The 24,915-nt window shown below is 53.6% G+C and overlaps 1 protein-coding gene across 12 annotated transcripts in view; it reads right to left on the reverse strand.

Annotated features, from left to right (window-relative positions):
• The window catches only part of CHD6 (chromodomain helicase DNA binding protein 6), a 209,956-nt gene that overhangs the window by 76,383 nt on the left and 108,658 nt on the right, over positions 1 to 24,915 (reverse strand). For 11 of the 12 annotated variants that reach the window (XR_012647850.1, XM_075011571.1, XM_075011572.1 and 8 more), the window contains 8 exons: positions 16,199 to 16,343; positions 15,087 to 15,236; positions 13,444 to 13,509; positions 12,490 to 12,548; positions 11,206 to 11,323; positions 2,246 to 2,332; positions 1,261 to 1,395; positions 176 to 297 (listed from right to left, as the gene is read on the reverse strand). Coding sequence is in view for 11 of the 12 variants with exons in the window: in XM_075011571.1 (XP_074867672.1) it covers positions 176 to 297; positions 1,261 to 1,395; positions 2,246 to 2,332; positions 11,206 to 11,323; positions 12,490 to 12,548; positions 13,444 to 13,509; positions 15,087 to 15,236; positions 16,199 to 16,343 (882 nt within the window). In the remaining variant the exon portion in view is untranslated. Of the gene's footprint in view, positions 1 to 175; positions 298 to 1,260; positions 1,396 to 2,245; positions 2,333 to 11,205; positions 11,324 to 12,489; positions 12,549 to 13,443; positions 13,510 to 15,086; positions 15,237 to 16,198; positions 16,344 to 24,915 lie in introns of those variants that run through there. The other variant, XM_075011576.1, reaches the window with a different exon arrangement.

Raw genomic sequence — 24,915 nt, forward strand, 5'->3', positions numbered from 1 at the left:
AGAAGATTGTGCACAGAATTGCTGATGTTTTAGCACAGAATTCTCACAGGCATAGCTCAAGAATTTGTTGCAGGAAACAGCCGTCCCCTCCAATGATACCATGCTCCCCACAGCACTGACGTGTGAAAGAGCAGCAGCGCTCATTGTGGTGGGGCTGATTCTGGGTCATGCTTACCTGTTGTACCAGTTAAAGAGTAGCCAGTTCATCCCCTCCAGCTGGTACTCCCGCAGCTGGTTGCTATTCTTATATTCCCGAGACTTCTCCAGTTTCTGCCAGGACTCGGAAGCTGGGCGCTCCTAGGAGGGAGAACAGAGAGCATGACTCACAGGCAGGAACAGACTAGAGCTTAGCAAGGGGCGGCCACAGACTAGGGGCAAGGAACAATGACTGAAAAGGGAAAACTTGGGAAAGAAGATTCCTTGATTATCAGCAAGCATCAGCTGATCAACAGCAAGCCCTCAGACCCCAGATCCTGGCACTTGAAGTTCCCCACCCCAAGTGTGGGGGATGCAGTGAATCTGAGACTCGGGCTCAGACCAGCAGGGAACAGCAGATTCCTTGGCAGTGCTGCATAGGGAGCTCAGGGTGAGAATTGCAGGGGGCTGTGGGTCAGGACTGGGAAGGGGCTCAGGATCACAACAGAGGGGGTGACAGGCCAAAATGAAGGGGGCCTGGCAGTGCTTTGGAGAGGGCTCAAGATCAGAACTGCAGAGAGCTGCAGGTGGACTGAGGGACAATTGTTGCACTGCAAAGGGGGCTTAGGACCAGAACAGGAGAGGGCTGGGGGTCAGCACTGGCCAGGGGCTCAGGACCAGAACAGGAGAGGGCTGGGGGTCAGCACTGGCCAGGGGCTCAGGACCAGAACAGGAGAGGGCTGGGGGTCAGCACTGGCCAGGGGCTCAGGACCAGAACAGGAGAGGGCTGGGGGTCAGCACTGGCCAGGGGCTCAGGACCAGAACAGGAGAGGGCTGGGGGTCAGCTCTGGCCAGGGGCTCAGGACCAGAACACGAGAGGGCTGGGGGTCAGCACTGGCCAGGGGCTCAGGACCAGAACAGGAGAGGGCTGGGGGTCAGCACTGGCCAGGGGCTCAGGACCAGAACAGGAGAGGGCTGGGGGTCAGCTCTGGCCAGGGGCTCAGGACCAGAATTGCAGGGGTGGCAGGCTGGGATTGAGGGGCAGCAGCAGAGCTTCACCAGCTTCACTGCTAATTGCCCTCCCTCTCTCCATGTCACAGGCTACGCAGCCCCAGGGTGCATTACCACATGTCTGATCTCCGGTGGGATCTGCAAGGACTGAAACTCTTTGATTTTTCCAGGGTCAACGTCTTCTTCCAGCTCCCAGGTGCTCTCCTCGTATGGCAACGAGCACCACTTGACCAGGTAGTGGGTCACCTCCTGCAGCGTAAGGAGAGGTGCTTTGGGCTCAGGAAGGGTGTTCAGGGCAAGCTTCTGACCCTGAGAAATGCCCTGGGGACACGTGCTAGAGGACAAGGTCCAAGGGCCAGGCGCTTTCGTGCCTCATGTGGTGCAAGCCCCAGCACACGAATTCTGGCAACGGGCACGCACATGAGCGGCCACCTGCATACATGTACATGCACACACACACACAGAGCCATGTGCGCACACACACACAGAGCCATGTGCACACACACACACACACACACACACACACACACCCATCTGCACAGACATGAGCAGATGCCCATGGACCTGCATGTACACACAGACACAAGGACAAGTGTGCCTACACACACCTGTCTGTCAGCCTGCCTGCATACAAGCACCCACTTACAAAGACATGCACCCATGCACCCTTGCCTGCTGCACACACACAAAGAAATGCAGAAGCAGGCCATGCAGAGACGTGTAGCTCCAGACCTCTGCTCAGTCAACACCCAGCTCATATGCCCCCTGCATGGGATGGGTCCTCAGGGTTCCAGGTCTCCAACCCTGGCCTAACACCAACCTCTACAGCAGCCTAGGAGGCATCCACTTTACTAGTCCCCTGCTTCCAGTACTTCTCCCCCAGGGTTTGCTCAGCCAGCCTGGTGCACTGAGTAGTAATTGGTGATAATGACACTGGAGTCAGTGCTCCTGAAACTCACAGTTTTGACTTGCCCCAGAAACAGGCAAATAAACTTGCTTTCCATTGAGCTCCCCCTGGGCACAGCCTCAGCCCTCCTCTCTTTAGCTTGCTCTCTCCACATCCAGACAAGGAGACATTCATGCCAGGCATGGCACTCACCTCCCCAGTGTCGGAGTCCTTCGTGTGAGCCACCTCCAGGATCCGATCCACCTCCACGTAGTCTGGGTTGAACAAATCCTCATCAGGCTGGTGCAGCAGGAGGAGAGAGAGCGACACATTCAGCTGCCTGCTGGGCCGAGCAGGATGAGGGTGAAAGGGGCAGGGTCCAGGGAGCACACAGCAGTGAGGTGCTGGGAGGGCAGGCCCCTCGCTGCTCTACAATGCAGAGGATGCTGGCTCCGTGGTGCTGCTGATGGGGAGGAATGTCTGCCTGAGCTCAGCTAGCGAGGACCCCAGACCCCGCCCTGCGTGCTAGTGCTTCCAAGAACTTTCAGACGTTGCACCACTCAGCAGATGACACTGCACTACTGCGGTGCAGCCTACAGCCCAAGAGGGCCTCCACAGCCCTCCCTGTCCTGGCAAACCTCAGCAACCCATGTCACCTACCAGGGACAGCCGCTCCTGACTCTCCTTTACCAGCTCAGCAACACAGGCAACAGCTCAGGGCCTGGCACCACGCCAGCAGGGGGCCCTCACCTTCCCTGGCAGAAGCAAACCAGCAAGCTGGGGGCTGAGAGGAGATCGGTTTCCTTGCTGTGATCTCAGAGGCTGAGGCAAAGTAGGGCTCACACTCTGCCTGGGGTTAGGGGCATGGTGCTCTGCCAGAGGGTGCTGAGTCCGTACACTGGGTAAGCCTGAAAGACCCCCAGGCTGAGAGTTGGAGTTACTGCCCCCTTTACAAAGCCACTGTCATTTCCTATCAGCTCATTTACACTCACCAGACCACGGTGCAGGAGCCACCAGCAAATTTCCCTGGAGTGAATGATGAACGACACATAACAGCTTCCATATTAACCAAGACCTACCTGCTCGCAAAGTGGGTCAGAGCAGCCCAGCAGGGTCTGAGTGCTCACTGTTCCTCCTCCCTTCGCAACATCTCTGTCCCAGACCCTGCACCCTGAGTATGCACACTGCACAGAGTAGTGCGTAATGCCAGAGGGCTCTCCAGGGCACCACACTGCCTTGGCTCCCACAGCAGAGCTCTCACGGGCTGCAAGAGGACTCCAGGTGCAGGTACTGCCCCATGTTATCTATCCCCAGCCCCAGCGCTCTCTGCCCTGGCACAGTGGTGCCACACACACTGCTCAGGCCACCTGAAGCACGTTGCCGTGGCACGACTGTGCAGCATGCACCCTGCTCACACTGCCCATACATGCCACCCTTGGCACAGTGGTGTCTCACACACCCTGCTCACACTGCCCTGGCACAACGGCGCCACGCCTGCCTCTCTCGCTGCCCTGGCACGAAGCTGCCACACACCCCTGATCAAGGTGAGCATGCCCTATTCCACGGGTCAGCAACCACCTGCTCTGGAGCTGTGTGAGGTTCCCAGCGCTGCCGCCACTTGCAGCTCCAGAGGCTGCCACTGCTTAGTTTTTTTGTTTAAGTGGTGGCAGCCTCTAGAGCTGCTGAGCTGTCAGCTGCAGCAGCAGGGGAAGCTGGCAGGGCAGGGAGCACTGGAAGAGGAAGCCAGCTGGGTTCCACATGTGAGAAGAACCTGCAGGAGAGCCTGCCCTGCCAGAGCCACACAGCTGTGCTGAGGAGGCGGTGGCAGGTGGGAGCAGCAGCAGTGCGCGCTTGTCATCTGAGGCAGGTAAATCCTGCAGTGGGGGGGCAGTTTGGGGCTGAAGGGGTTAAACCTGGGATTGGGAGGCGTGTGGGGCTGAAGGGGTTAAACCCAGGGTTGGGGGGGCGTTTGGGGCTGAAGGGGTTAAAAGAGAAATTACTCACCTGTAGTAACGATGGTTCTTCGAGATGTGTCCCCGCGGGTGCTCCACAATAGGTGTTGGGCTCGCCTGGCGCCACAGATTGGAATTCTTCCAGCAGTTTCTCCTGGATCGCGCATGCACCGGCGCGCGCCGCTCCCCGCGCGCCCCCGGCCATGTGCGTGATCCAGTCCCCACCAGTTCCTTGACCAACCTCCTCGGATGCTCCTGAAAAACACTAGACAGAGATCCGAAGCGGGGAGGATGGGCGGGTGGTGGAGCACCCACAAGGACACATCTCGAAGAACCATTGTTACTACAGGTGAGTAACTTCTCTTTCTTCTTCGAGTGGTCCCCGTGGGTGCTCCACGATAGGTGACTACCCAGCAGTAACCCAAGTAAGGAGGTGGGTAATCGATTCATGTGCAGCTTGCCCCCGAGAGGACTGCTGTCGACAGACGGGTATCCTCCTCGAATACCCGATGCAGGGCACAATGCTTGGCGAAGGTGTCGTAGGACGACCAGGTCGCCGCTCTACAGATGTCTTTTAACGCGATGCCCTTGAAGAAGGCTGTTGACGCCGCCACCGCCCTGGTGGAGTGAGCCCTCGGAGGGGCCAGCAAAGGGGTCTTTCGAAGCTCGTAGCACATTTTTATACAGGACACAATGTGCTTTGAAAATCTCTGTGAAGAGAGGCCTTCCCCTTTTGACCTGGGAGCGAGAGACACCAGAAGCCTGTCCGTTTTCTGGAAGGACTTAGTTCTGTCTATGTAAAAGGCCAACACCCTTCTCACGTCTAGGAGATATAGGTACGCCTCCTTGCTGGAGCTGTGAGGCTTCAGGTAAAACGAGGGTAAAACTATTGGTTCATTAAGATGGAACTCCGAGGAAACTTTTGGAACGAAGGCTGGGTGTAACCGTAAGGTTACCACCTCCTTTGAGAATACTGTGCAGGGCGGCGTTGGCATCACTGCCGCGAGCTTGCTCACCTGTGGGCTGATGTAATCGCAAGGAGGAAGGTTGTTTTCATCGTAAGAAGTCGGAAGGGTACCATGGCTAATAGTTCGAAGGGTGGTCCCGATAGCGTGCTGAGCACCAAGTCCAAACTCCACGACAGCGGAAGCAGTTTTCGAGGGGGGTACAGGTTTACCAGGCCCTTCAAGAACCTTGTGACGATAGGGTGGGTGAATACAGTGGGCCCGTCCTCTGTATGCCGAAAAGCTGATATAGCAGCGATGTGGACCTTTAGTGAGGATAGAGAAAGCCCGTCTCGTTTGAGGTCCAATAGGTATTCTAGTATTACGGTTATAGGAACGTCAAGGGGAGCTAACTGTTTGGCAGAACACCAGGCTGTAAATCAAGTCCATTTCTGTTCTTAAGTCCTCCTGGTGGAGGTCCTTCGGCTACACTCCAAGACTTGTTGTGCTCCCTCCATACACGTACCCTCTAAGGCGCTGAGCCATGGATTAACCATGCTTGTAGGTGCAGTCCCTGAGGGTGCGGGTGCACTATGGACCCCTGAGCCTGCGTGAGTAAGTCCGGCGCCACCGGTAGGGGGAGTGGTGGACAATCCAACATGCGCAGAAGCAAGGGAAATCATTGTTGCCAGTCCCAAGTTGGAACGATGAGTATCATGCGAGCTCTCTCCCTTCTGGCTTTCTGCAGAACCTTGTGGATAACCGTTGTGGGGGGAAACGCGTAGAGTAGGGGGCCCTTCCATGAAATCATGAATATGTCCCCCAGGGACCCCCACCCTATTCCTGCTCTGGAGCAGTACTGGGGACATTTCTTGTTGTACTGGGTGGCAAACAAATCGACTTGGGGAAGCCCCCATATACGAAATATGCGCCGTAGCAGGTCGGAGCAGATCTGCCATTCGTGTGTGAGTGCGAAGCGCCTGCTCAGCTGATCTGCCTTCACGTTGTGGGCGCCCAGCAAGTACGAGGCTTTCAACGTTATGTTGTTGGCGATGCACCAGTTCCACAATCGGACTGCTTCCGCACACACGGCTCGGGATCGTGCCCCTCCTTGTCGATTGATGTAGAACATAGTGGAGGTATTGTTGGTATTGATCCCGACTACTTTGCCGTGCAGGTAATCTCGAAAATGTTTGCAGGCATTGAACACTGCTCTGAGCTCCAGTATGTTTATGTGCAGTGTCTGTTCCGCAGGGGACCATAGCCCTTGCGTCACCTTGCTGCCAATGTGCGCTTCCCATCCTATGTGGGAGGCGTTGGTAGTAAGAAAAATAGAAATTTGTGGTTGGTGGAAAGGCACCCCCACTAGCAGATTCTCAGGATTTTCCCACCACGCTAGGGATCTGCGCACCTCCATCGTGGGCGACACTACCGTGTGGACAGTGTGGGATGCCGGTTTGTAAACACTCGCCAGCCAATGCTGCAGGCTTCGCATGTGTAACCTGGCATTCTGTACCACAAACATCGCTGCCGCCATGTGCCCCAACAGTTGCAGACACGTTAGGACCGGCACCGTGGGGCTGTACGTGATGACTTGCACCAGGGAGTTGATGGCGCGGAAGCAGGCGTCGGGCAAGTATACTCTTGCTGTGATAGAGTTTATGCGTGCCCCTATGAACCCTATACCTTGCGTGGGTTCGGTCTTTGACTTTGCAAGGTTGATAACTAGGCCTAGCGAAGTAAATGTGTTTGCGGTGATACGTATCATGCGTAGGACCTCTGCCTCTGAGGCCCCTTTCAGTAGACAGTCGTCCAGATATGGGAAAATAAACACCCCCTGTCTGTGCAGGTAGGCTGATACCACTGCCAGGGTTTTGGTAAAGACTCTGGGAGCCGAGGATAGGCCGGACGGAAGAACCCTGTACTGGAAATGTTCCCCACCAACCGTGAAGCGGAGGAAGCGTCTGTGTGCCGGGTGGATTGTTATATGAAAGTAAGCGTCTTGTAAGTCGAAGGCTGCAAACCAGTCTCCATTGTCCAGTGCCTAAGTATGGAGGCAACTGTGATCATCCGAAAGTGTTGCTTGCGCAAGTAACGGTCGAGGCCCCGTAGATCCAAAATCGGCCTCCAGCCTCCTGTTTTCTTCTCTGTTAGGAAGTAGCGTGAATAAAAACCTTTCCCTTGGAACTGTTCCGGCACTCTTTCCACCGCCCCTATGAACATGAGGTGATCTACCTCCTGCTTCAGCCTCGCCTCGTGGGCAGCATCCCTGAAATGAGGCTGGGCGGGAGGCTTCGTCGGTGGAAGTGACTGGAAAGGGATCGTGTAACCCGTGGCTATAATTTCTAGCACGCATTTGTCTGTGGTGATCTTTTGCCATTGGGAGTGGAACGGTTTGAGGCGATGATGGAACATGAGATGAGAATGGCATTGAGCGATGGTATTGATAGTGTAGTCCCCGACGTACCCGTCAAATTTGCTGTCTCTGGGCCTGTCCCGAGAGTGTACGGCTTTGTTGAGAACGTCACCTGGGAGCCCTGTACTGCTGCTGCTGTTGATGGCGCCCTTGGTCGTAGCCTCGCTGATATTGAGCGCGCTGTGGTTGGTAAGCATAGCGTCTTTGCTGAGGATAAAATCTCTTTTTCTTGTATGGGGGAGTATAAATAACCCAAGGTCCTAAGTGTGGCCCTCGAGTCTTTGCTGGAGTGGAGGACTGAGTCGGTTGAGTCCGCAAACAGCTTTTGCTTATCAAAGGGAAGATACACGATCTTCGCCTGTAGGTCTCTGGGGATACCGGACGTCTGGAGCCAGGATTCCCTACGCATTACCACTGCTGCGGCTGTTGAACATGCCGCTGTGTCCGCCACGTCCAGGGCAATCTGGACTCCCGTCCGTGATGCCGCATAGCCCTCTTGGACAATCACCTTTAACACTGGCTTCTTGTCCTCCAGGAGTGAATCCATGAGGGGAGTGAGTCTAGAGTAATTGTCAAAGTTATGGTTTGATAGATGTGCTGCGTAATTTGCCATTCTCAAGAATAGGGTAGAGGAGGAATAGACCTTCCTGCCAAACAGCTCTAGCTTCTTAGCATCTTTATCCAACCCCCCCGATTTGTACTGAGACGTCTTCAACCTCTGCTGGGACGATTCGACTACCAAAGAATTGGGTTGTGGGTGACTAAAGAGGAACTCCATGCCCTTGGCTGGGACGAAGTACTTCTTATCCGCTCTCTTGTTCGTAGGCGGAATAGAGGCCGGAGTCTGCCATATGTTAGTGGCTTACTCCATAATGGCTTCATCCAGTGGGATAGCGATTTTAGATGAAGCCGAGCGTCTCAAATTTTTCAGGAGTTTATGGTGCTTCTCCTGCACCTCTGCTACATGAATGTCTTTGCATGAAAGCTACTCTTTTGAACAGCTCCTGGAATTGTTTAAGGTCATCCGGAGGGGAGACATCCCCAGGGGCCATGGCCTCATCTGGGGAGGATGAGGAGGAACCGCTGGGGTAAACCTCCCCCAAATCTTCTGGCTCCTGAGTTCGGTGATATACTTGCTCCCTGGAGGACTGTGAAGGGAAGTCTCGGGATTCTGGACCTAATTTCCCCTGGGACAACTGTGTTCCCGTCCCAGAGCGAGAGTGTACACGGGAGTAATGATGAGTAGTAGGAGAGGACCTGCCCCTGGATCTAGACCTGCAGTGTCTGTGTTCAGCATGATGAGGACAATCATAGCAGCATGGGCAAGGGCCCTGTGATGGAGACCTGGACCATAATCGGGGAGTGTACCTATGATGTCTGGGAGAGCAGGACCTCCGCGACGACATAGATAGTGGTGAAGCCAGTTTGTGATAATACTCAAGGGGATCCATGCCCAAAAATGGTGAAGGTGGCCCGAGCCATGGCAAAATTGGTTGGAGGAACGGAGAGGGAGGCCCGAGATAAGCTGGTGGAGTTACAGCCTGGCGGTGCGGCATGTGTATCTCGGGGGGGTTGGGTGATAAGGGCAGTGCAGCCCTGCCTGGAGATGGACTAAGGTGCCGAGGTTTTGCTTTTGCCTTGCCCCTCCCCTGTGGGGTGGGCGCCGCCCCCTCCCGTGCTGGGGATCTCGGCCCCGTTGTCGGTGCCGCGCGGGTAGCTTCCTCCAGCGCCGATAGGCTCCGTGCCGGGTGCCCCTGCACCGTCAGCGCCACGGAAGCCGGTGCCGCATGCATCAGTGCCGCCGATTCCGGCGCTTGCCGCGCTGGTGCTCGCAGCGCCTTCCGTGCCACCTGTTGTGTAATCGGAGGCTCGGCCTCTGCCACATGCGCTGCTGTGCTGCCGCTTTCATGAGCTCGCAGATGGGGGCTCTGCATTCCGCTTGTCCTGCCCACTGGGCCCGCCAGCAAAGATCAAGCCGGGGAGAGTTTCCTCCTCTTCTGCACAGAGGGGGTCAAAGAGGCTGCCTTCCTTCTATGCGACCCAGAGGGCCCTTCTGCATGAGGCTTCTCCAGTGGTTCAGGCTGGAGAGCCTTATCAAACAAGATCATTTTGAGCCTCATCTGTCTGTCTTTCCTGGCCCTGGCTGTAAGCTTAGCGCAGTGGGAACACTTCTGGGTAACGTGTGACTCTCCCAGGCAGCGAATGCATTCACTATGCCCATCAGAGGCCGGCATAGCCTCGCGGCATGACTCACACTTCTTAAGCCCTGAGGTAGCCATCGCGGTGAGTCTTTACTGTTAATAGGGTACTTAGCCACTAATCAGTGCTTTCTAACGCAAAATAACATTTACGGCCTTCAGGGCAGCGGACGGCTTAACAGCCTTTTCGCCCACCCCTCTCTCCTTCGTACCTCTTCTCTCTGCTGTCTAATATTCTTTCTTTCTCTTCTTTTTTTTTTTTTTAAATAGTGACAAAACAAACAAACTACACGTAAAAAACAACTATCTTATCTGTCTCTGGCTTTAGCCGGAGCGGATTCCGTCTGCAGCCGATGGTGGCTGAGAAGGAACTGGCGGGGACCGGATCGCGCACATGGCCGGGGGTGCGCAAGGGAGCGGCGCGTGTCGGTGCATGCGCAATCCAATAGAAACTGCTAGAAGAATTCCAATCTGCGGCGCCGGGCGAGCCCAACACCTATTGTGAGCACCCAGGGGGACCACTCGAAGAAGAACCTAGGGTGCAGGGGCGTTTGGGGCTGAAGAGGTTAAACCTAGGGTGAGGGGGCGTTTGGGGCTGAAGGGGTTAAACCCGGGGTTGGGGGGCGGGTTTGCAGGATGGGGGTAAAGCTTGGGAACTGAGGGCAGCTTTGGGGGCTGAGGCAGGTAAAGCATGGAGATGGGGTAACAACTTTCTAACTGACCCAAATCACTGTGTGTGTTCTGTTCTTCAAACAGGGGTGACAGAAGTACGGTTTGACATTACAGTAAGGTCTCAATATTCGCAAACCGAAGGTTCACGAATTCAATTATGCCTGAGCGGCCGCACCGATCATATTCCCGGGCTCCAGGCAGGAGCACCGGCAGCCACCACTTTCCCTGGGGCTCTGGAGCAGGGAGCGCCAGCAGCCGGGGGCTGCCATATTTCTCAACACGGACGCCTTGCGACTGTTGAGACTCTACTGCCTTTCGGAAGGCCTGTCTCACACTCACGTGAACTGCAGCTTTTGAAGTACTGATTTTGTAACTGAATTTGAAAAAAAATGGCTCTTCTCGCTAATTTGGTTGCAAAACCCTGTCCTATTCTTTAGGGGCGCCCGGTGCCCCTGCCAGGAAGAAGCTACCATGTGGCTGAGTTAGCTCACACATGGTACAATGCTGTCCTGAACAGACAAATGTGGACTGCCAGTGTGATCCCCCACAGTACAGTGGGTTGGGGACAGCAGGGCAGACTGCTCACAGCCGTGCAGACACTCCTGAATACTCCCCTGTCCTCATGTGTGCCTGGACTGCCCTGGGGCTTCTGCTAGTCATACACACCTGCACCACAGTCCAATGCACATCCCATCTCCCCTTCACCCACTGGCACTGGGCTGGAGTCAGCAGCCAGCCTCAGGACTAGGGCAATGGCTGCCTTGCCACCTCTGGCTAGCCAGTGTGCCTGCTCCATGAAAAGCTGGGGCCGACAGGGCTGAACCACTCATCAGCCTTTAGTTCCTGCTCTGTAACTGGGGACATGGCCAACAGACCACCCCAGATGGGCAGAGAGCAAAGCACACAGCAGCACCCAGCACCCCACCACATCAGCCAGCCCAGCTCTCCAGAGAGCACAGTTTTGTGCCAGCCTGCCCAGCCATGGCCTCACCTCCATGAAGAGATGCTTCATCTGGGCCTGCTTGTTCCGAAAGCGCTTTATCTTCTGGGAGATTCTGGGGTCCTTCTCCAGCTCCTCCAGCGTTGCCCACTTGCAGTGCAGGTAGGAGCTGCAGAACAACAGGCAGCCAAACATGAAAGCCTGGCAGGAAGGGATCTCACCCCTCTCCCAGCATGGAGGGAGCCCTCAGTAACCCCTCACAGCACCAAACCCCTGGCTTGCAACAGAAGGCTGGAGGCTGGTGAAACAAACAACTCTACTACAGCTGAGACGGAGCTCCATGGCCAAGCTGTGACTTCCTGTTCCTAACACCCTGCTGGGGCGGAGGGCTCAAAGCCCAGAGAGAGGTTCCAAGCACTTAGCCAGGGTTAGCACAGCCTAGGTTTGCAGTAAGCTGGCAGTCATCCCAGCAAGGTGGATGCTAGTGTAAGGGAGCACACACATTGCTGCACACACCCCACATACACATGCGTATCTCTGCACACACCATTTGCACACGCACATCTCTGTACACACCCCACATACACACCTCTCTGCACACACCCAACATACACACACCTCTGCACACACCCCACATGCACATCTCTGCACACACCATTTGTACACGCACATCTCTGTGCACACCCCACATACACACCTCTGCACACGCCCCCCCACACCTCTGCACACCCACCACATGCACCACACATCTCTGCATACACCATTTGTACACGCACATCTCTGTACACACCCCACATACACCACACCTCTCTGCACATGCCCCACATACACACACACCTCTGCACACACCCCACATGCACCACACATACCATTTGCACACGCACATCTCTGCACACACACTACAGGCACCACATGTCTGCACACACCCCACATACATACACACATCTCTGCACGAATGTCACATGCACACTTACATCTGTGCACACACCACATGCATGCCCACACCTCTGCAAACACACTACATGCACGTGCACATCCCTGCACACACACCATGTGCTCGTGCACGTCTGGGTTCACCCCGCATGCATGCGCACATCTGTGCATACACTCCACACATTTCTGCATGCACACTATGTACACACGCACCTCTGTACACACACACCATGTGCACCTGCACACCTCTGCACACACATGCCTATGCACATCTGTCACCACACCTTGTGCAACCACGCAATTGTGCACACACATTTCTCCACACAACGTGAATACACACAAGTACGCACGTGTCTTTCCCACATCACATGTGCCAATACAGAACACAAACGTGGCACATACAAGTTCCTGTACTTGACGTAGAATTCCTCCATCTCATAGGCCAGGCCGCCCGGGTGAACCTGAAACCAAGAGTGGGCGGATTAGCACCAGCCAGCACAGGGAAGGGATGCAGGGCCGAGGACCTCTCCCCTGGTCAGGACTCTGACTCGGCTCCTCCGGCCTGTGGTTGAGCTGAAGACAGAACAGGAGCGTAGGGGACAGTGAAGAGCAGAGCTGAGCAGCATGAGGCTCAGGAAAGTGACAAGCGCTGCCTCATCTCTAATTGGTGGCTGCAGTGGCCCTGGAGAACCAGGAGGGTAACACAGAGACAGAACTTCCTCCACGTGCTGCTCCAGAATATGTTTTAACGTATGGCAGCCACGTGCCCACAGCTCCCTGGGCCCAGGCTCCCACCTGGCTCAGCTCACTGCTCAACTGATGGATGTCATCTTTCCCCTGCCCATGCTGGGTGGCACCACAGAAGCCCCACCCACTTGACATGCTGGAATCTACCACATCTGCAAGCGTGAGTTCCCAGTGGAAGCTACACACAGCTGACACTGAAGGGACCCTACACCTCCTGTTTGGGATACAGAGGCTCTGCCCCTCTGCATGTATGGAATCTCTTCCTCACAGTGCACCCCCTGCTCCAGGAAAGGGCCTGCTCCCAGCTCTGCTCTTCATGGAACTGCTCTGCTGTGAGGCTTTTCTGCTGGACACACCCTGGCCCAGCCATCGCCAGCCAGTCATAGTTCTTCACTCATCCTGCCCACTGTATCCCCTACAGGAGGCAGCAGGGGCTGACTCCTGAAAAGGGGAGACTCCTGGTCCATGGGCTTTGCTTGTTCCCTGGGCGATGTCCACCCCCAAAAGGTGTGGCATCACACTACCTCAGGCCCCAGCAAGATGCCACCTCATTTTGCTAGAGCCACACCCAGCCCCCCCATTTCTAGACACAGGGGCAGGGGCACTCACCTCCTTCTGCACCAGTCTGGAGGCAAGGATCTTCTCAATGATGTTGGCATCATCCTCAGGGGGCTCCTGAGGGCAACGAAGGGAGAGAAGAGTCCATACCTTGGCCTGGGAGTGGGTCATGGCACACCCAGCACTGCCTCACAGTGCTCACTGGCCACCCCCTACATTTTGCCCTCTGGGCTCACAGCGATTCAGGAGCCTGGAGCCAGTAAACAATGAGGGAGGCAGTACACCCAGACATGTTCTTCACAGCCCCAGGTCAGGGACTCCAGAGCAGCATTGCCCACTGCTCTGCAACTAGCCCAAAAGCAGCTCCAATGGCCCCTGGATGGGACTGTGATTTCCATGGCTGCATCTGGGGTCAGGACATGTGTGCCCTGCTCAGAAGGAAGCAGATGCCAGGTGGGACCAATGGGCAGCAGGAGCTGGGCCTGCCAATGCCACTTCCATTTCCCATATGGATTTCAGCAAAGGACTTGCCAGTCTCTCTCAGGAAGTCTCACTTGTGAACTCATGTCCATGGGCCAGGAGCACAGGCCTGTGGCAATGGCCAAGCAGTGGCAGAGCAATGGAGAAAAGGCCATGCATTTCCCCTGGGAAGAGCAGCAGGGTTGCGTTGAAAGTAGATGACTAATCACGTGAAAACCTGTGAGCTGACTAAGGGGGACCTGACAACGGTACGAAAAGAAAGGCCGCCATTCACACTGAACAGCTTTGCTAATGGCTGGAGCAGGGAGCAAGCAGCCGGCATGTGACACGCACAGCACAGACCTGGCTGGGAGGAGTGGTCAGCCTCAGCCAGGACAGAGAACTGACACAGAGGGGCCTGGACAGAGTAAAGAATGGGCACTGAGACAGTGTGCAGACAGGCACACCCCAAACGCCTGAGGACTCATGGTGAGTGGGCAGCATGCCAGACTCAAGGTAATGAGGCTATAAAGATGGCAAGTGTCAAGCTTGGCTGCAGATAGAGACCCTGTATTCTGGAGAAAGGAAGCAACTGCCCTGTGCCACATGGGAGGGCTGTGATCACAGCCCCATGCATGGCACTGCATTGCCAGAGACATGGAAAAAGGTCAGCGATACCAGCAGGCTGGAGCCACTGATCGCTGGCCTGACAGCTTAGCACGGCGAGGTGATACTAAAGGACGGGCATGGCTGGAGCCGACACCCTGGGAACATTAATGCCAAGAAGGCAGGGGATCACTAGTGCAGTGCTAGGGCAAAGCTGGGAGGGTCATAAAGAACCTCCCAGAGCTGGTGCATGGCCTGCAGAAACCAGAGGGAGCTCAGGCACCAGGCCATGGGTCCTCGCTGACCTGGCAGTCCAACAAGCTGCGGCTCTGGAGGGTCTTTTCCATTCCTGGGCACTACCAGGTGCAGGGGCTGAACATTTCACTTCCTGCAAGCCCAGACACGCTCTCCATGGAGCCATGACAGGTTCATGTGGGTGATGCCCTGGGCAGCTTTCACCCATCCTCATGCACTGGCCTATACTGTGGCAGCCCTGCAGACTTACACACTCCTTGCTCGCCCTCAGTACACAGCCAGCTCCCCAAATAAGACGCTCTCACAACCCAGCAGAACTCCACCCCGTCTAGAGGCAGGGCAGTGGTAAGAGAGGCTAGAGGGCCCTATCGTACCTCTGCCTGCCATGCCAGCGTGGATGCAGAGAGCGCAGAGGCTCGCCCAGCTCCCAGCACTGCTATCGTCTCTCCGTCGTCATCCACTACTTTGAAATCCAGGTCCTCATTGTACTTCCTCCGCTTCACCTGGCGGCCTGAGCGGCGCTTCTGGGTAGCAGACGACAAAGGCAGTCAGACGGCTGGTGGAGAATGCCGCCTCTACCTCCCCATGGATGAGGGGAGAGCCCCAGCCCCTGGGAGAATACCATCCCCACCCAGGCCCTGGGAAAATGGGGCCTCGTACAGTAGGCCCTGCCAGCGTCTACAGCTCAGCTCACTGTGATTTCCAATCGTCTCTTTGTCCCAAGGCTGGTTCCAGGGCCATTTCTCTCACACAAGGTCCTATCCCCACTCAACACACAGCTGCTCAGGTGTGCCCTAGGAACCACCACCACAGAGCATGGTGGTTGCACCTAGCATTCTGTTCAGGTGCTCCCATTTCAGACAGATCCTAACAGGTGACAAAAGGCAGGGAGGGCACTTGGCACCTCTCAGGACTGGCTTATGCCACCAGCTTTTTTAGTCAGGCTCATACATGGCAAGTGTTCTGCTGGGGAACAGCGAATCCCCTGTCCAAATCACCTGGGCCATCTACTTGGGAGCCCAAAGGAGGGTTGTACCACTGCTGGCCTGGGGAGGTAGGCTCTCAACGTGACACTCCCACCCCCATGAACGGAACATGCCACCTGTAGTGAAGCAGCCCTGCTGCCCAGAAAGGCAGAGAACAGCAGGGCTCCAGTAGTTGGGGGGATGTCCATGCCACGATCAGCACACCCTACCCCTAGCCTCAGAAGGAAGGCACTCCCAGCCCAACGAGCTGGGGAGCAAGTGGTCAGGAGGCCAAATGATGTGCAAGGGCAGCGTGATGGTATCAAGCCCTACAACACCAGCTACAAACCTGGCCACAGCTGCTCTCCACTGGCTAACCTGGATGCACCGTGTGCAGAGCTTAACACGCAGGCACCAGGTATAAGAAATGAGCTGTAGGAAGTCCGAACGGTGTGAGAACCCCAGAATGTACACCAGGCTCAAGCCAGCCGATTCCAATGAGGCCAGGGTCCTGCACGTACCTGGCTGTCAGCCGACTCAGCAGACTCCTCAGGACTCTGCAGACCCAGACTCAGGTCTTGATCCAATTCCAAACTCTCCACTGGGATCTCGTTTTTCCTTTTCCCTTTCTTCTTCTTCTCCAGAGGGGTTGGTCCTTGCTCCTTGCTGTCAGCAGAGACTGAAAGTTAATCCCTTCTCCAGAGATTTCAGCACTCAGCATCCAGGGAGAGGCCAGTATTACCCTTTGCCTTTAGTTCCTTCATCCCACCTTAGGGAGCTTCTGCATCAGGTCACCAGAATAAACAAAGGCTAATGGAAGCACTCTCTTGGGAGCAACCCCAGACAGCGTGCAAAGCACCTGCTGCGCCACAATCACAGCATTTGGACCCTGGGTCTGGGCCCAGGGTCAGAGCTCTATACAAATGTGGCCAGCACGCCTGGCTCCACAGTCAAAGCTCCATGAGGACATGATCAAGACAACCAACCCAATGGTCAGAGCTCCACACAGAAGTGGCTCCCCCCGCCCCCCCCGCCACAGACCCATTAACAAAGCTCTGCACAGACGTGGCCACGGCACCTGGCCCAATGGTCAGAGCTCTGCATGGATGTGGTCAAGACACCCAGCCCCATGGTCAAATCTCCATACAGATATGACCAGGACCTGTGGACCCATTATCAGAGCTGTGAATGGATGTGGCCAGGACATCTGGCCCCATGGTCACAGATGCACACAGATGTGGTCAGGACCCATGTTCTCTGTAAGCTGTGCACTTATGCACCTGCCCAGGAGAGAGTCCAATGTGACCAACCTGGTTAGAAGCACACCCACAGCTAGGTTTGTGTTTTCCTGGTGGTGTACATTAGCACAAGCCTTGGTGCATGTAACAAAATGCATTCCCCACATGGATGGAAAAAACAGAAGATGGGCAGAGAAGATTAGATGGAATATTGGCCAAGGGAACATTGGCCAAGATGCCTGGCCTCCTGGTTGGCATGGACATGGCCAGAAGGCCTGGCACCCTGGTCAGAGCGTTGCATGGATGTGGTCAGAACCCCTGCCCCCCGAGTCAGAGCTCTCAACAAATGTGTTCTGATTGCCTGGCCCCATGGTGAGACCTCCGCATGGACATAGCTGGGACACCTGGTCCTGGGGTCAGAGCCCCACCTGGATGTGGCCAGCATAACGGGCAAGACCTTTGCCACCAATCAGATCCACAGCAGAGGGGAAAGAGGGCAGGAATGGAATACAAGTCTTGAAGAACTGGCTTTTACAGGTAAGTCGCCCACTCTTTTCCTTCGAGTGGCAGGTCTGCTGAAAGGGATTAACAAGCAATACCTTGGGTAGAAGGATGCAGACGAAGAACACCAGAAGAGGAGGACAGCTGCACTGAAGGAGGCTTCTGTAGAAGAGACCCACACCGAGGTGCAATGGGAACAGAAGGTACATACTGAACTCCATGTGGCTGCTCAACAGATGTCTATTGGGGTGTGCCATGAAAGCACGGAAGCAGTTGACGCTTGCACTAACGTGGAAGAGGCCAGTATCCCAGGACACAGTCCTGATAACTGGTAGCAGAGCATAACGAATCCAGAAGCTCACTTAGAGATCCTCTGAGTAGCAACAGATTGCCCCTTAATTAATTAATTACAGCAATAAACAGCCTGAGGACTTCCTCAACAGGTAGAAGGGCAGGGCCCTGGGGATGTCAATGGAGTGAATTGTTCTGCTTGAAGCATGAGGCTTTGGAAAGAAGGTGGGTAAATATACACATTGGCTGATAATGAGAGACAACCTTAAGCAGGAACTTGGGGTGCAAGCATCGGGAAATGGTAAAGGGTTCATCAGCTGTCATTGCTCCCAGTTTGCTTACTGGTTACTCAGAAAAAAGTGATAGCAACAAGGAAAGTGACCTTCATAGAGTTAAGAGAGAGAACATGAGGCCATAGGGTCAAAGGGGGACTGTGTCAATGTTGTTAGGACAAGAGTGACATCTCCTTCGGAAGTGATGGGCTAAACAGGAAGGTAGGCTCATCAAAGACCTTTTTAAAATCTGAAAGTCAATGGATGAGTAAAGACAGCGTGCCACGCAAGCAGAGAGTGGAAGATACTGACAGCTGCATTTGATGGAGCTGACAGTGAGGCTCTACACCTTCTGAGAGATTAAACAGACCAGAATAAGAGGGATGTCCCCATTCTCATGAACAAGGCTCCTGCACTGGGACGAAGAAAGAAAACACTTCTACTTCAAGCATCTTGTGGACTCTTTCCAGCTGTGAAGAAAATGGTCTGCACTACCAACAAGCACTCTCTTTAATAAAGATCCATTCCAAAAACCATGCTCTCAGGTGAAAAGTCTAGAGACTGGGGGGGCAGATCTCTTGCTCTGTTAAGTGACCAGTTCTGAGAGAGATGGTAGCAGGAAGTGCAATGACATTCAAAGAAGCAGGAGAAACCAGGAATACTTTGGCCAGAAGGCGTGATCAGAATGACTCACTCTCACTCACCTGACCTTATGCAGTACTCACAATGGCTACGTCTACACGTGCACCCAACTTCGAAATAGCTTATTTCGATGTTGCGACATCGAAATAGGCTATTTCGATGAATAACGTCTACACGTCCTCCAGGGCTGGCAACGTCGATGTTCAACTTCGACGTTGCTCAGCCCAACATCGAAATAGGCACAGCGAGGGAACGTCTACACGGCAAAGTAGCACACATCGAAATAAGGGAGCCAGGCACAGCTGCAGACAGGGTCACGGGGCGGACTCAACAGCAAGTCGCTCCCTTAAAGGGCCCCTCCCAGACACACTTTCATTAAACAGTGCAAGATACACAGAGCCAACAACTAGTTGCAGACCCTGTATATGCAGCACGGACCCCCAGCTGCAGCAGCAGCAGCCAGAAGCCCTGGGCTAAGGGCTGCTGCCCACGGTGACCACAGAGCCCCGCAAGGGCTGGAGAGAGAGTATCTCTCAACCCCCCAGCTGATGGCCGCCATGGAGGACCCCGCTATTTCGATGTTGCGGGACGCGGATCGTCTACACGTCCCTACTTCGATGTTGAACGTCGAAGTAGGGCGCTATTCCCATCCGCTCATGGGGTTAGCGACTTCGACGTCTCGCCGCCTAACGTCGATTTCAACTTCGAAATAGCGCCCAACACGTGTAGACGTGACGGGCGCTATTTCGAAGTTACTGCCGCTACTTCGAAGTAGCGTGCACGTGTAGACGCAGCCAATATGAGCAGTATGGGAGGAAAGGCGTAACTGAATTGATCAGACCAGCCAAGGACTAGCGCATCACACTGGGACAGGACACCAAGTCTGCTCCTAGACAAATCCTAGCTGCACTTGCTTTTGGCCTGAGAGGCAAAGAGGTCCTTGACTGGAGTTCTCAAGCAGCTGAAAAGGCTGGTGACTACAGTGTCTTGAAGTTCCCATTCACAAATCTTCTGCTGAGAAAGTCCAGTATGTTTTGAGTTCCAAGAAGGTACATCAATAAAAGGATCTTGCAGATGATGCACAAATCCCAAATTGCCTCCTTGTGCCTTGCGCCACTTTGCTTGTCCACGTAGTAGACACGGACATGACAGGAATGTCAGACACACTTATTTCACTGCTCCAAGTTCTAGCTTGTTGACGTGTATCAGGGACTCCCAAGCAACCCAAGTGTGCTGACTCCTGAACTTGACCATGGGGGCCCCCCAAAAATGGACAGAGAATAAGACAGAGAATATCTTATTGCCGCTATATAAATCCATGGTACACCCACACCTTGAATACCACTTGCAGATGTGGTCGCCTCATCTCAAAAAGCTATCTTGACATTGACAAAAGTTTAGAAAAAGGCAGCAAAAATATTAGGGGTTTAGAATAGCTGCCACATGAGAAGAGATTAAAATGACTAGGACTTGAATAACTTAGAATTCTCAATAACTCAAGTCTGCAGGAACAGTTTCCCAGAGAAAACCATATTTTTACCGTAAGCAAGTAAGTTGTATTTCATAAGCAGAACCAAGTTGTTCAAAATACGAAGTTGTAAGCCAAGAGAGGAAAAGATCTTGTGACCAGAAGTTTCAGGCACTTTTCCTCCTTATCTGCCTGAATGGCGCAGAGATACTGGGGTAGGCCCATTTGGTAACTGTCTGAATCACAAGAGAGTAGGGTGGAGGGTGGGAGAAGAAACACGTGGATCTCTCTGGAAGCCTGTAGTGCCTCTTCTCCTCTCCCTTGGAGGTAGGAGTGCAGGTGGCCACAGTGTGCCAAACACCCCCAGAAGGTTAAAGCATAGCCCTACTGACTGGCAGAATTACTTTGGCTGGGACTGAGGTGTATGAGATGTCGAGCAGTTGGTTCTGTTCATCTTGCACTTCCTGTAGTGGGATGTTGAGGGCCCCAGCTACACTATGAAGCAGCTTCTGAAGCTGTTTCAAGTTATCCAGGGCAGACGGCAAAGCAGAGACACGATGGCATCTGGGGACATTGAGGGGAACTGCTCTGGATCTGGTAGTATTGCCTGAATGCCTGAGGGATGATATCTGAAGAAGGGATTCCTCATGGCCTGCATGGGAACGTTCTGATGGTAGGTAGTGCAGCCACGAGCCCTAGTATATCCACCTTGGTGATTCTTTTGACCGTTGAGGTGGGCCCACAGAGCAGGGTACTGAACATCCATGCTAACAGTGCCATGGAGACAAGAGGGGCACTCACACTGGCACTATGGGAGCAGCAAGCTTCAGTCCCTGAACAAATCTTCCAAATCCAACAAATCAGAAGAAAGTTCAGTGATGCTGTCAGATCTGATAAAACTGTAGAAGGCTTCAGGGAGCAGGCAGGAGCATGGCCCGAAGGAGGAGAGTCCAACCTTGGGGAGCGCACTCTCTGAAGAGGTGACTGCATCTGAGGACAAGAAGACCTCTGCAATAACTCTCCCTGGTATTAGCGACATGCCCTCAACAGCTGGAACTGGAGCCAGGGCCAGAGCAGAGGGAATGCTGCAGGTCCAAATGTTTCCTGGATGTTGGTGATGCTGAGCTGAAAGGAATAAGAGTTTTGGAAGGTGGGGCAATGTCCTTCTCCAACACTGAGGAAGACTTACTGCCATGCTTATGTGCAGGCTGCCTTGCCTCACAGCTAGACTCCAATGCAGGTCTGTAGTGCTGGTACTAGCAGAACTGGACTGGAAGTCTGTGGAGGAAGATGTGTTCTATGGTTGCTCAGGCTGATGTACAGGGAGAGTGAGACCGATATTTCGAAGGAGGAAGTAGAAAAAGCAGTGAAACAAAAGCCCTGGAAATGATAAGATCACAGGAGAGATGATCAAATACGATGGAGAAAGCATGATTCAGGAAACACACCGACTATGTAATAGAGCATGGAAAGAAGGGAAGGCACCTAAGGAATGGACAAGATCCATGCTAGTGACAATACACAAGAAAGGAAGTACACTGCAGTGCAAGAACTACAGAACGATTGCCCTAATGAGTCCTCTAGGCAAGGTGCCAATGATGATACTGATGGAGAGACTAAGATCGCAGATAGAAGAATATACAGCAGATGAGCAAGCAGGGTTCAGAAAAGACAGAAGTACCATACAGCAGATATTGGCACTAAGACTGATAGCAGAGAAAGTCTGATGAAAGAACAAGAACATACACACTTGCTTTGTCAATTTTCAAAAGGCATTTGACAATATAGATCAGAAAAGCCGTGTCTACACGTGCAGGCTACTTCGAAGTAGCGGCAGTAACTTCGAAATAGCGCCCGTCGCGGCTACACGCGTTGGGCGCTATTTCGAAGTTAACTTCGACGTTAGGCGGCGAGACGTCGAAGTCGCTAACCTCATGAGGGGATCGGAATAGCGCCCTACTTCGAAGTAGGGACCGTGTAGACGATCCGCGTCCCGCAACGTCGAAATTGCCAGGTCCTCCATGGCGGCCATCAGCTGGGGGGTTGAGAGATGCTCTCTCTCCAGCCCTTGCGGGGCTCTATGGTCACCGTGGGCAGCAGCCCTTAGCCCAGGGCTTCTGGCTGCTTCTGCGGCAGCTGGGGATCCATGCTGCAGGCACAGGGTCTGCAACCAGTTGTCGGCTCTGTGTATCTTGTGTTGTTTAGTGCAACTGTGTCTGGGAGGGGCCCTTTAAGGGAGCGGCTTGCTGTTGAGTCCGCCCTGTGACCCTGTCTGCAGCTGTGCCTGGCACCCTTATTTCGATGTGTGCTACTGTGGCGTGTAGACGTACCCTCGCAGCGCCTATTTCGATGTGGTGCTGCCCAACGTCGAAGTTGAACGTCGACGTTGCCAGCCCTGGAGGACGTGTAGACGTTATTCATCAAAATAGACTATTTCGATGACGCTACATCAAAATAAGCTATTTCGATGTAGCATGCACGTGTAGACGTAGCCAAAGTGACTTGGGCAGTGTTGAAGTCATACAGAGCGGATAGCAGACTGATATGGTTGCTGAAAGATATCAGTGACAATGCCCAGACAGTGGTGAGAAGGCGTGGAGAGTTGGGAAGTTGGTTTAGAACAAGTAGAGGTACAAGACAAGGAGATCCGATATCGCTGAGTATCTTCATCATGCACCTAGAGAGAGTGATGGACAAGATCAAGGAAGAGATAGAAGGGATATCTGTGTATGGGCAAAGAATTAACAACTTGAGGTTCGCGGATGACATAGTTATCATTGAGGAAAATGAGGAGAAGCTAGAGAAAATGGTGTAGGTGCTAAGCCAAGAAGGGAAGCAATATGGACTGATCATGAACATCGATAAAACAAAAACTATGGTATTTGGAGATAAGGAAATAGGAAAGAAGATCAGTGTAAATGGTATTGAACTAGAAAATTTAGAGACGTTCACATATCTGGGGAGCAACGTAACGCACGATCTAAACTTAAGAAAGAAATAGCAACTAGAACAGCGAAAGCAAGAGAGAGTTTGAAGGCGATCAATAAGATCTGGAAAAGCAAAGCGATTAGCTTAAGAGCAAAGCTGAGTGTCTTGAAAATGTGCGTATTCAGCAGCATATTGCACGGATGTGAGACATCGATGATAATAAAAGATTCAAAAAGAAGAATACTGGTGTTCGAAAGGAGTTGTTATAGAAAGATTCTGAGAATAGGATGGATGCAGAAAGTCACCAATGAGGAACTATATAGAATTATACAGCCGAAAGAGAACCTGCTGCAGAAGGTTATAAAATGGAAGCTACAACTATGTGGGCGTATTTGCAGAATGAACGACAAATGAAAAATCAAGACCCTGGTATTCGGCATAATGGATGGTTCAAATAGGAGAGGCAGACCCCACAGAGAATGGGTACATGATATAGTAGATTGGTGCGGAGCTAATCTACAGAAACTAAGCCACTCTGCACTGGACAGGGGAAGATGGAAAGGAAATAGTGAGAGAGGCATCAGACACCAACAGACACTGAGCCCACAGCTACTGATGATGATGATGATGATGATGAATGTTTCCCCTAATTTTTTCCATCCCTGTGCAGGACACATTTTGCTATATGCTCCAAGGCATAGGAAGAAGTGCACCAACAACAGAAACACATTCTGCCAGCTGTGAGCAGCTGGGGCATTCTGCCAATCAGCTGGATGGAACATGACTCTCTCCTGGGCAGCCACCCAAGTGCTCAGCTTACAGGGAAGATTGAACTGATCCTCACAAAATGCTTGCTTGATGCCAAGGATACCACAACACTGGGCCATTCACTGCCTCACTCACGTCCAACTCCCTAAAAGCTCGTAAAAAGTGATGACATGTAAAAACTGTGACATGTGGGCCAGAAGTGACCTAGCTGCACCCCATAATACAATTACAGTGCTGAACACACCCTGCCAGTGTAACAGCAACTCCCAGGAGACTGACTGGAGTGTCACAATTAACAAAGATTCCATTCAGCAACCCACATGATTAGACAACCTTCACAGGTGACTATGTTACTACACTCAGCACTTCAGAGTGTGGCAATCTTACCCATCAGCATCCAGAGATGGCTGCATAGCACTGCCTGGAGTGAGCAGACCCCCCTCTCTGAGCAGGGACACACCTGCCCCATTTGAACACGAGCCCCTGGGCCCATGCCAGGCCCACGCTGAATGTGACTATACCCTTCACTTCCACTTTCACCAGAACTGTGTGTGATGGAGGGGCCATCAGAAATGAACACAACCTGCTCTGCACCCTACCCAGCAGAGATGGAAGAACCTGCCTCTGCAGCGCTCCCAGCCAGGAGAACATAAATCCCAAACACAGATCTCCACCCTGAGGGAAAGGAGCTGGCACAAGCCCCAGCAGCCAAGAGAATGCAGGAGCAATTCACAAAAGGCGAGCCTGACCTAGTGGGGGTGAATGGTGCTGTGCCTGGGGCCTTGGGTAATGTGTGAGGAGGGTGTGAGCAAGTGAGTTTGTCCACTTGCAGGGCATGAGGAGCAGGTAGGGAACCAGACAGGGACAGTGGGAGAAGCCAGGCATGAGCTGAGGGCAGGGGCTTGCCTCCCCTTTGCCTGCGGCTGGCTTTTCACCCAGCCTAGCACGGGCGGAACAGGGTTGCTCCTTCACTCTGACATAGGAAAGGTAAACTCCCCTCTTAACCTCTGTCTAGCCCACCTGTCTGCTTCACCCCATCCCTCCTCTGAGCCTTGTTTGCAGCCCCCACCTCCTAACCCAGCCCCTAGCCCAGCTGGTGCTAAACTCCGCTTTCCTCACTAGCTGTTCTG

The sequence above is a fragment of the Carettochelys insculpta genome, chromosome 17 (assembly GCF_033958435.1).
Source record: "Carettochelys insculpta isolate YL-2023 chromosome 17, ASM3395843v1, whole genome shotgun sequence".
In the NCBI taxonomy this organism is placed as follows: Eukaryota; Metazoa; Chordata; order Testudines; family Carettochelyidae; genus Carettochelys; species Carettochelys insculpta.